General features: G+C 42.6%; 1 protein-coding gene across 1 annotated transcript; it reads left to right on the forward strand.

Moving 5' to 3' along the window:
- Nucleotides 1–321: 321 nt before the first annotated feature.
- LOC134185178 (uncharacterized) lies at nt 322–3,030 on the forward strand. The gene has a single exon (XM_062652959.1). It carries the CDS (start codon nt 322–324, stop codon nt 3,028–3,030), a length of 2,709 nt encoding a protein of 902 aa, XP_062508943.1.
- The last annotated feature ends 9,122 nt before the right edge of the window (nt 3,031–12,152 follow it).

Genomic DNA, 12,152 nt, shown 5'->3' on the forward strand with positions numbered 1-12,152 from the left:
CTATTTTTGAAAACTTGAATCCGCTGATCAATTACCTACGCAACGCTGGTCCATATGCAAACCATCTCGCAACATTCACTCGCTCGAGGCGAAGAAAGTAAATCCTTTAGTCGCCAGTTCAAAAAATCATTCGTCAATGCAAGTGATTTACTCCCAACGTGCAGTCCTGGTCTGTTGAGTGACAGATACACGTGCTCGTTGGATGTCACAAATTGCGCATTCATATATCAATTTCTTAGTTTGGTCAAGTTCAAACTGATGGAAAATTTGAGGATAAACAAATTTGATTTGTATAACTTTAAGTGCTAACTGTTGACCTCTATGTTAAATGGGCCAGTTCTTATGATACTGTTTTGGTTTCTAGATGCTGCTTCAACAAGGCTGAGACACATTGGCGTTGTTAGTATTGCGGTCAGTGTTATTTTTGCAGTAGGATTTGAAGTCTGGAAGAAGTATAATGCTCCTCTCACGTCTTTTTCGTTGCCCTCCAATACTCCTTACCTTATTGGGAGAGATGCTGAAGTTGAAAACATTAGCCAGTTGTTGTCATTTAGGGGAAGAACAGGAACTGATGAAAATCCTAACATAGTCAATATTGTTGGAGCTCCAGGATTTGGAAAATCAACTCTTGCAATTGCTGTTGGAAATGAGTTACTGAAACGTGGTATACATGTTCACTATGCCGATCTCAATGGTGTAAATTCGTCACAGGATGCAACTGCTACCATATTAGATACTGTTACATGGAAATTGGGTGTAATCAATGATAAAAATTATGTGCATTGGGCGAAAAGCGTTCATCGTAGAACAGTACTCATTTTAGACAATTGTGATGACTTGATGCAAGGTGAAGCAGTCAGAAATGCTTTTTTCAAAATCCTGACTGAAATATTGTTGATGAGTCACAGCTTGAGACTGTTGACAACGGCGCGATATAACTACACTATGTTGGACGTGAAAACTGTTTCATTTCTAGTTCAGTCACTTTCTACAAAGTATGCTACACAACTTCTTTTAGATATGTCACCACATACAAAATCATCTGCTGCTTTCTCACTTGCTAATCTGACTGGTAGAGCAGCTTTGGCCATAAAAATAGTTGGAGGTTTGTTGAATGAAGGAGATCTTGAAGAACAATTAGTAAAAGAACTGTCTATGAGTCCAATAAAAACCCTTAGTCCGCAAGAGTTTCAACCAGAGGCTCAAATTAAAGTGGTCATTGCTTCCTCATTTCGTCGCCTTTCTAGCGCACTAGTTCAATGCATAGCCATTTTGGCTCATATGCCCGGATCGTTTGATGAAAGTGCTGCTGCAGCAGCTCTGAACATAGAAACGCATTCAGCTCGGAAGCTGTGCCTGAAGCCAATTACAAAACGATGTTTGTTGGAATTTGATCATAACATTAAGAGATATCACATGCATAAATTGATCAATGCTTTTGTAAAAGAGGAACTTCGGATGCCCATTGGCAGTCAAACCATTAGAGATCGACTAGTTTATCATTTTTTCTACCGACTTCTTCATCTAGCAGCAAAATACGACGAAAATCCAAGAGATGTGCTACGAATTTACGATCGTGACCAGCATAATTTTCAAAACGTCGTTACGCATTATATGAACATAACTATTGCTGTTACTGGCAACGATCTTGTGCGTCTAAGTGTCGTGATGCTGTCAGAACAAGCAGCAAATCTCTTCTTTATTCGCTTGCCTGCTGATCAACTTTTTCGTTGGTATCGTGCTGCTCGTGAATATGCTGCTCGGCTAGAATATGGCAAAAGCAAAGAAAACTACTGCAACGTTGTCTATTTACTCATAAAAGCGGCAATGAAGGAAGCAAACAGAAATCACATTAACATTACTCTGCATTTGGAAGAGGAGAGTCATTTACATTTGGTCGCGCAGTGCAGCGATGACTTAAGATTTCGAATGGTTGAACGCATTTGCATTAAACCTTACGAATTGTTGTTTGATATTCCAGATAGCGTATTTGATTGCTATCATACACACGCTCAAATTCTGATGCTACCAGTTGGTCATAACCACAGTTTCATGTGGCTTGGACATCAGTTTTACAATCACAGAGTTAACAATGCAGCTTTGAAATGTTTTATGAAGGCAGGAGCCGACTTTGGTGACACAGACGTGCAAGACAAAGTGTTGCATTTGGAATCTGCATTTGACGTGTTCGAGGGAAAAGGTGAACTCGACAAGAATCCCTTGTTGCGCAAGATGTTTGCAATTGCTAATGACGAAGCCGTTTCTTCTTCGCAATTGCATACTGTGTTCATTGACATAGGATCACTGGGTATTCGGTTGTCAAATTACTACGTTGCAATTGAATCTCTGCTGCGTGGTTACGAAATCCTAAAGGATTTAGTCAATGAAAACGACGAACAAATTTTAAGGGTTTATTATTTACTAGGAAAAGCGTATTCTTTGTCTGATCATTTTGAGGAAGCTGTGAACTATTTCAACAAAAGTTTGTCAATTTCAAAAACGCTGTTAGGAAACGACCATTGGCATACTGCTCTTTGTCACGAGAGACTTGGAATGGCTATGGCCAAACTCGAGGTGGTTGACGCTGAAGAAGTTGAGCTAAATTTGATGGAAGCGGCTAGAGTATACGGAGAGGTACTTGAAGACAATCGAAAACTATTCAATGTCTTGATGAATATTGGCCATTGGCGTGCTATACAGTTCCGCCTCTTTTCTGCAGCAGATTATTACTACAAAGCGTATCGCATTCTGTACAAAATTAATGGAACAAAACCACAATCTGAGACTGTTTCAAGTAGCACCACAAAAGACTTGCAAATCTCTCAACCTTCTGTTAGCATTTATTGGGCGTACTCTGCTTCTAAACTGTACAAATATGCAGCTACGCTGATGCCCGACGCTGAAGATCCGTTTGTGAATTTTTACTGGTCATTCTCGACTATCTTTTGTACACGTGTTGCCTTAGTATGTGTTTCTTTTTTACTTTTTATTCTGATTATTGTTATATTATTGGACTATTGTGGCAAGTAACGTTACCATTAATTAATAAATGACATATTTTTAGTTGTAATTGTAGCTTAAGTTTGATACTCGCTGCGAGATATAAATATATATGTTATTACAAAAAGAGAATATTAGAAGCAATTGAACTTCATTGTATGCATGATGTAAAAGAAAATTTCATAATAATAATAATAATAATAATAATAATAATTAAAATGTTCCGGATATTGATGGAAGATTGACGTATAGTTGTATCGCTCGTCTCAGAGCTAGCTGAGGAGCTCGTTCCTTGTCGGGAAAACAGGAAAGGGCTCGAAAATTCGGCATCTGGAATCACTGCATGAATCTGTTCGGAAGACCAGGAATAGTTCTGGGCGTAGGACGACTGGTCGAAACATCTCTCGTGCGGCGCCTGATTTGAATTTGGCTTCAAATCCCGTTGACGAGACTACTGTGATGCCCACCATTCCTAGCAAATCTTGTGTTTCGGCTACCAGGAACGGCAATGCAACAAGACGACGGAAATGGACGCGATAAATAAATAGTGAAGTGATGTTTTGTTATTACGACGTGCTGTTGTCATGCAAGTTCTCTGCTTTCAGAAAACCCATGAATCAGCTGTGGTGTGAACGAAATCCTTCTCTGACCGATGTCTCTGAGCAGCGTTTGGCAGACCAGAAGCGATATCTCCTAACTTCTGGAAGTCTGACTGAATCAGAGTTGGAGGAGATTAAACGAGAGGTCGCACAGGATGGAATGCCGGTCTCAGGTTTATTATCTGTTATGACTGATGTTTGTCCTGGTGTGCAGATGTCGGCGTTCGATATGGTTTATGGTCTATCAGCTGATAGTTTATTTGTCACGCCTTTGCTTGACAATGTGTTACCTTGCATGGCTTCAGTCAGGATGGCGCCTGCTGCACGTGTTGATAAATCTGTCGTGTCAATGATGCAAGAGGATCACGATGAGTTTGCTAATCACTTGGAAGATGGCTCCCTTGTTCAGTCTGTCAATGTTCTCTCTAAGGACTGCTCATCTGCAAGAGATAGTGGTGATATCCTATCCGTACATGACTGTTTGGATTCAGTTCAGTGCAGAGCTGTCAGGGAATCACCATCCCCTTGTGACTCTGTGAGCTCTGATCTGATGACTACACATCCTAGTATAGCTTCTCGGCTAGAAAGGATGGAAAATCCTACATCTCAACTCAGTCCAGACTTCTGCCAAACGAAGGATGGTCTTTCGCTTGATAGTGATGCTGCTGTGGACCCTGTACTTAGTCGAGAGTTTCTTGAGGAGTTGCAGAAAGTCAGGCAAATTTCTATCTGTGAGAGACAAAGCCTTCCAAGGATCTTTGTGAACAAGGGAACCCTAAAGCTTATTGGTGATCTTAGCACGATTATCAGTTTCTTTGAAGAATGAACCAGATATGAGTGAAATCAGTTACCTGGTACACTCTGTTGCTTCGCTAGTGTCCAAAAGGCGGGGCTTAAAGACGACGAAGTCAACCAATTCTCAAACACCGACATGGAGACGAAGACTGGATATGGAGATTCTCACACTTCAACGTGCGATATCACTGTTGCTGTAGGTTAGAAAGGGTTCATCGGACATTTTTATGTTACATGAACTCCGACTTCTTCGACATCGGTTGGGCGTTTTCTTTTCGGAGAGTTGTGAGGTCTCCATCAATCGATTGAAAATGGAACTTAAGTCCAAGGTCGAGCGGACCAGGAGGCTGGAGAAGAATCGTAAGAGACTTCGCCAGAATGGTTTGTTTCAACGAGATGCTGGACGATTTTACAGAGAGCTGGATAAGCAGACTATCCAGGTCACTTCCCCGCCATCCGAGTCTGAGATCGAACAGCATTGGGGTGGTATCTTAGAAACTGAGGTACATCACAATGAGTCTGCCTTCTGGCTGAGACGTCAAACCGATGGCAAGACGCACCGGAAAAATGAGCAGCAGTGGTTACCTATCTCAGACAATGAGGTCACATCGTGTATCAAAAGGATGGGGAACTGAAAGTCTCCTGGTCCAGACAAGGTTTATGGGTTCTGTGTCAAGCGTATCACTTGTCTTCACACTGATCTGACTCGTAACTACAACCTGCTAGTTCAGAATCCAGACTCTGTACCCAACTGGTTGTCTCAAAGAATAAACACTCTGATTCCTAAGAATGACGACATTGACCAGGCCAAAAATTACCGGCCTATCACGTGTCTGTTTGTCTTCTATAAAACCCTCATCTCAGTCATCAAGCAGAGGATTGCAGGGCATTTGGATCAGAGAAACCTCATGGCTCCGGAGCAGAAGGGTTTTCGACAGAGATCTTTTGGTGCAAAGGATCAGCTGTTGATCAACAAGCTGCTTACCGAAGACTGTAAGACCAGGCACAAGAGTTTGAGCTTGGCTTTGGTGGACTACCAGAAGGCCTATGACAGCGTGCCACACAGTTGGTTGCTCCAATGCCTTCAGCTGCATAAGATCAGTCCAATCTAGTGCGAGTTCCTGTCGCGTCTGATGAAGAGTTGGAGGACATCGGTGGTGCTTTCTTGAGGGAATAGTACAATTAGGACATTGCTTATGCATATCAGGAGGAGTATTTTCCAAGGTGAATCACTTTCTCCACTTCTCTTCTGTATGGCTTTCAATCCTCTGAGCAAGGATCTGAACAGAACCGGTTACGGCTACCGGATGACCACTGGACATGGTGAGACTGCCAAACATCAGCTCATCAGTCATCTACTTTGCATGGATAATCTGAGGCTGTACGGCAGAATCTCTGATCAGTTGGATGGGTTGTTGCACACGGTTCGTACTTTCTCTGATGACATCCAGATGAAGTTTGGTCTGGAAAAATGTGCTGTTGCACACTTTGTCAACAGCAGGCTATCTGGACACAACTCTGGAGTGACGATGGGAAAAACGAACACCATCAACTGTCTGGGACCTGGTGAAGTCTACAAGTACTTGTGTGTCGATGAGAGTAACGGTATTCAGCACAGCATGATGCTGGAGAGACTCCGTCGTGAGTACTTGCGCAGACTGAAGGTGGTTATCCGAACTGACTTGTATGGTCGGAACAAGATTTTAGCCATCAATGGCTTTGCACTACCGGTTCTCACTTACGGTTTTGGCGTCATTCATTGGGGGTGCACGGACCTGCAGCAGATCGATCGACGGACCAGAAAGCTCCTCTCTATGCCCGGTGTTCACCATCCTGCTGCAGACATTGACCGAATGTACGCTCCTTGCAGTAATGGGGTAGGGGTTACAACAGATTGAGTCGACATATCAATTCTGTATTATGAGGCTGAACTTACTACCTTGCTGACAGTCCTGATGCATTCGTGCAGATGATACGGGAGTGTGACTCTAGAAAATCTTCACAGCCGATCAAGCGCATGGCTTGTCGGTTTACTGCATAGATGTGGAGGAGTCTTGCTTCGGACGACAGGTCGCAGAACTTACACAGGAATGCATCCATCTCGGTTGAAGGTGGCTTCGTGCAAGCGCCTGAAACAGATGCGAGACATTACCGTACGTGTTGCAGTTCTCTTCGTGTGCGGTCCTGGAGCTGGAAGCCTATGCACGGGCAGTATCGCCGTCTCACTGAGAAACCGCCTGTGAACATGAAAGAGACATACGGATGGCGAAAAGCAGCAAATTGTCCTGCTGCAACTGAGGGACTGGTTGTTGCTGCTCAAGAACAAGCTCTTTGGACTGGGTAATATGAGCGCAAGATTCTACATCATGATGTCAGTCCTACTTGCCTCATGTGTATTGTAGGCCTGGAAACAGTCGACCACATTGTGGCATGCTGTAGTGCTTTGGCACCAACGGACTACACTGATCGACACAATCAGGTGGCCTCCATCATTCACTGGGATGTTTGTCGCCATTTTGGGGTTCCAGTGGAGAGCGGATGGTACCGGCATCATCCTGATAGGCTTGTGGAGACGATGACATTACTATGATGTGGGATACCACCATCCCCACTGCAAGGAAGATCAAAGCCAATTGTCCAGACATCTGTCTCAGAAATAAGAAGACAAACACTTGTCTTCTTATTTATATCGACTGTCCTGCTGATGGCAACATTGGCAAGAAACATGCTGAGAAGTTGGCGAAGTACACAGACTTGCGAGTGGAGATAAGGCGCCTGTGGCATTGTCGAACACTGGTGGTTCCAGTGGTCTTGGGAACTTTGGGCACAGTGCACGCAGGTATTGCACGCTGGCTGGACATTATTGCAGGTCATCACAACCTTCAGCACTTACAGAAAACAGTGCTTCTGGGATATACTCAGATGGTCTAAGTACTTCTGAAGCAGGGTTTGCATCCGGTACTTGTAATAGACTTCACAAACCAGACTGATCTGGTTGAGCACGACACAAACATCAATTTTCAACGTGTTCATAAGTAGATAAATTTTAACAGAAACATACTCAGTTTGTGTGTTAATCTCACAAACAGAAATTGATTGGTATATAAGTTACTCAGATAATTATACGTATTTCGTTATAAACAAGGTTTCAGTGCCATGTAATGTGTACACATCAGCTTTTCACTTTCCTGTGGATTACGCTTCGCGCACTGCGAATGTATTTGCTTCGTTGTCGGATGACTTCTCCGCCGTCTCGGCAGGGCCAGCAAATGCCGGACCACCAATTAGCAGTGTGACATCACTTTGTAATTAAGCAAAATTGAATTTAATGAAAGAATCTCCAATAGACTGTTTCCCCAATCAAAGGTTTTCTTCCACCGGGCCTGCTTCTAGACTACGCATTGATTAAGAATGCCGGATCCGAATGCAGAGAGATTATGAAAATCTTCGTTTGCGAAACTGGTTCCATGTTAGAGCTGTTTTTGCCAAATGTTTGTAGCAAAATGTCTCATTACGAGAATTAATGTTCTTATCAATATTGCTTGACTGTAATTGTTTGTATACGCCGTTGCTCACTTCTAGCTAGTTAGTTAACTTAAATCCCAAGAAACGTTGAGAATGACGTCTAGTGTGTGCTACCGAAGACGTTGTTATTTTGCTTATCCGGAATTGTGACCATCTTTAAAATTCTGTTATTTCTTTTGTCCTATTGATTAATTAGCTATGTGTAGATAGAACAAGCAGCGATGACTGACATAGTCTTTTACAACTTCAAATCAGAATTAGCACGTTGTTGTGGATTTTACACGCTAACGTTCACAGTAATGGAGAAATAACGCGTTGAAATTACCTGTGTGGGCATGTTTAGTACCCGTATGTCCAACTCTGATTGCTGCATGGTTAGCAAGGAAGACCGATACCTGTGCTCTCTTCAAGCTAATAATAATTGTGAAGCAAGTCGTTATTTATTAGCTGGCACCCCAAACTTATCACGCAGGTATCGATAGTAGTCATGGAGACTGCCAGGAGCCTCAAAAGGAGACTTATCTTAGATTAATTTATAGATCATGTCTAGCTGCATATAAACCTGTTGTATTAACTTTCAAACGAGGACAAAGAGTACCTCTTTGTGCTGCCCAATCTCTGCTTCTGTGTCCTGCTGAACCGTGAGCGTCCTGTAGAAAGATGTTAGGCCTTTAATTTTTGTTTCAGCAAGTATTATGAGTATAGCCTTTGCTTCGTTTATGAGACATGTTTTCGTGCCTCATCAGTTTTCTAGGTCCTACATAGTACTGATCGGAAAGGACAAGCATAGAGATATGTCTGATCCCAATAATTATAGACGTATAGCAATTTCGTTCGTCGTATATAAAGAAATGGAGCACTTGATCTTGGATAAGTTTGGACATCATCTTGTAAGTTCCGTTCAACAGTTTGGTTTCAAACAGAATAATAGTCGCTCCGACCCTTTTGTGTTGAAAGAGACAGTAAATTGTTATCTACAGAATGGTAAAAAGGTAGTATATTCTTGTGCCTTAGACCTTTCTATAGCATATGACAAAGTAAAGCATTACAGCCTGTTGTAGGGTTAATTATACTTTTTGTTATGGCTTGTACTTGTTTTGTACTTTGTATTATGACTGTTATTGTATGAGAAGTGGCATTGCCACTAACATCTGACATAGGTTTACTGTTATTTGCGAGATAATCATGCGTGATCTTGTATTTCTTTGATTACAATCTTCTCAGAAGCAACATCAGCTTTCAAGGTGTTTTTGTGTGTGCAAGTGTGTGTGTATATGTGTATGTTTGTGTGCATGTGGGTGTGCGTGTGCTCTTACGCGTACGTTTGTGCACACGTGTGTGCACGAGTTTGTTTGTAGACTCGACCCAGTCTCCCTCCGCCTTCGTAATTCGCCGGATAGTCCATCTTCAACACTGGCTTTAGATCGCCCACTGACGTCACTGAATGCTGCCATTAGTGCGATCTGTGAACCAGATGCCTTGGGCAATTTCGACATGCCTGGGAACCGCCCTTGTTTTGGTTGCACAGGCGTAGCGCACAAACACTTCAAAATACGCCGGGACAGTATTCATATCGCTTTCTGCGCCTAGATTCGCTAGCGCGGCCTTCGAACGTGAGTTTTGTCTTTGCCAGACGATCTGGGCGTCTTAAGCCTGATTCACAATACACCTCGCGTCGCATCGTCTCGCGTCAAAGGTGGCCGTTTCCGACGCGACGCGACGCGTTGGATAGGATTTTTCCTATTCCAGCTCGTCGCGTCGGGAACGGCCTTCTTTGACGCCAGACGACGTGTCGCGACGCGAGGTGCACTGTGAAGCAGACTTAACGCGTCGCTTGCGCTATGAGTTTGGCTCCAAAACCTTCCAAATCCGAATTTAATTAAACAAGAAACGGCCGAGACGCAGTTTATATGTTGAAGTGTAATGCGTGCTAGTCTTTGTACAACGAACGGGATTGTTGGCTTCTTGGTTTACATCTTGCACAAATTATCGGGTCCCGGGAGCTGTTGGAACAAAATACGTCTGATAGCTTCCCGCGTTTGATACAGATGGGAGCGAGGTGAAATAATGGCGAGCACTTGGTGCATTTAGTGATCTCGATGGGCAGTCTGAAACCAGTCTCTCTACGGCGAGGATTGACTATCCAGGGAATGACGAGAGCGGAGAAAGACTGGATCAAATCTTGTGTGTCTGCTTTCTTGTGTGTGTGTGTGTGTGTGTGTGTGTGTGTGTGTGTGTGTGTGTGTGTGTGTGTGTGTGTGTGTGTGTGTGTGTTTGTGCGTGTGTGTGTGTGCTTGTGTTTGTGCTTGTGTGTTGTGTGTGTGTGTGTGTGTGTGTGTGTGTGTGTGTGTGTGTGTGTGTGTGTGTGTGTGTGTGTGTGTGTGTGTGTGAGTGTATGTGTTTGTGTGTGTGTGCGTGTGTGTGCATGTGCGTGTACGTGTGTGTGTTCATATGTCAGCGAAAGATTGTGGGCTATACAAATATTACTGTGGACTGCAAGTGTTGCTAGTTGTGGCAACATGACATTGGATCATGCTATCTCAATAAGCAGTACGTTTCTTGACTGATGTTTAATAGCCTTGTTTCAAGGTTTTGTGTCGTGCTAGGTTCAATGAATATCAGTAAATCGTGCTTTATACTAATGTAGGAACCGCAGTATTCATAAAGTAGCAGATATACTAAGACTTACAGAGCCATTATAATATATTGTTTACAAGTTCGACAATATGTTTCAAGAGACATGATTTAGTTTACGGTAATTTGTAGAATTTGTTTGGCTTCTATCGAGCCGAGATTCATTAATATGATGACTTAAAGGGGATCTCAAACAAACATGGACCTAACTTGTATGAGTAGATCACACAAAGACAAATGATTGTTTGTAAGCTTTGTGGTGTGCAACTCTTGGAGAACTAGGCTGCGCCAACTGAAAACGAATCATTGCGTTTGTTGACACAAACGAACGACTGCTACGGATCGAGATCGCGCACTGTAATCAATGCTGCGTATGTCACCATATATAGAACAGTTCATCGCAAAATCGAGCTGCAACTGGAAGAAAACGAAGAACTCCAATACCTATAATGTATATAGATAGACATGCTACCACTGACTACAGTACGTAATGTTTGTTTTAACCTTTATATTTGCCGATTTTGATAAATCATTCACAATTCTAGATATCATGCAGGAATTTGTACGTTAAGGTTGGCGCAAACTACAGTAAGTCTCATTGTATCATGGACATTAGTTTTGTCGTATGAAACAATGCAAATTCAATTGACGACTCTAGATATAGCTGCTTTGAGCCTGACTGCATTAAAAATGACGGTTTGGTGTTGTCAACTATCTAAAACAACCTGTTCTATATAGAGAACAACTATACGCGCTTACTTGAATTGTATTTAAATTTCCTGTCTGTTAGCTTGGCCCTTGTGAGACTTGTGGGCGTAACGCGCTGTGTGAACGTATATAAACCTCTTAGAAAAGGCCATTGTGTCTAGATTAATAATAAACAATGACCCTATTTGAATGGATGATTAGTGCCTCAATGTCGCTGGAGTACTCTATAGCCTCTATCAGAATCTCTTGAGAGCTAGAGTAGCGTAGCCTTGCTGCTCCAAGGCTAGCTGAGCATTGAAGTATTTGGGACAAAGTTTATACAGGATCTGGTATCCTTGTCTGTGCCTTTATCAATTTATGAGCAGCAAAGATAAAAGACATTTTATAAAGTCACACTTTATTCAATTGTTGGTAAGCGGTAATGATGAGCGGCTTCTATGTATCAGTAAACTCTGCCTCTTTTCATACGGATATGCTTGCAAGCTACTCCAATAGACTACGTTTGTCACTGTCGCCTGTGTGTGGGTACCAATTTATTTAGGAGTGTGTTCCACTGACAGCAGGCAATTCCACTGACAATACTGGTAATAAAGTATTACCTAATTGATAAATAATAAATTCAACAATGTAATATAGGTTCCAGAGTAGAGAAGATGTTACTATCGGCATCATCCTGACAAACTTGTGAAGGCGAACCTCATTACCATGACGCCGGAAGTATGATGGCGGAAAGGGTATGGCTACGCAAGACTAGAAGTAAGTCGCATGTGACAGTGTCGGAAACTGGTTGTTCCAATAGTGTTGTTAGCGGTGAGCACAATGCAAGTATAGTGTATTGCACCTTGGTTGAACATTACTCCAGGTCATCACAACCTGCAGCTCTATAACAGC

Source organism: Corticium candelabrum, chromosome 10 (genome assembly GCF_963422355.1).
Source record: "Corticium candelabrum chromosome 10, ooCorCand1.1, whole genome shotgun sequence".
In the NCBI taxonomy this organism is placed as follows: Eukaryota; Metazoa; Porifera; class Homoscleromorpha; order Homosclerophorida; family Plakinidae; genus Corticium; species Corticium candelabrum.

Coding starts and splice junctions, on each gene's coding strand:
- LOC134185178 (XM_062652959.1), top strand. CDS start 322: ATGTTAAATGGGCCAGTTCTTATGATACTGTTTTGGTTTCTAGATGCT.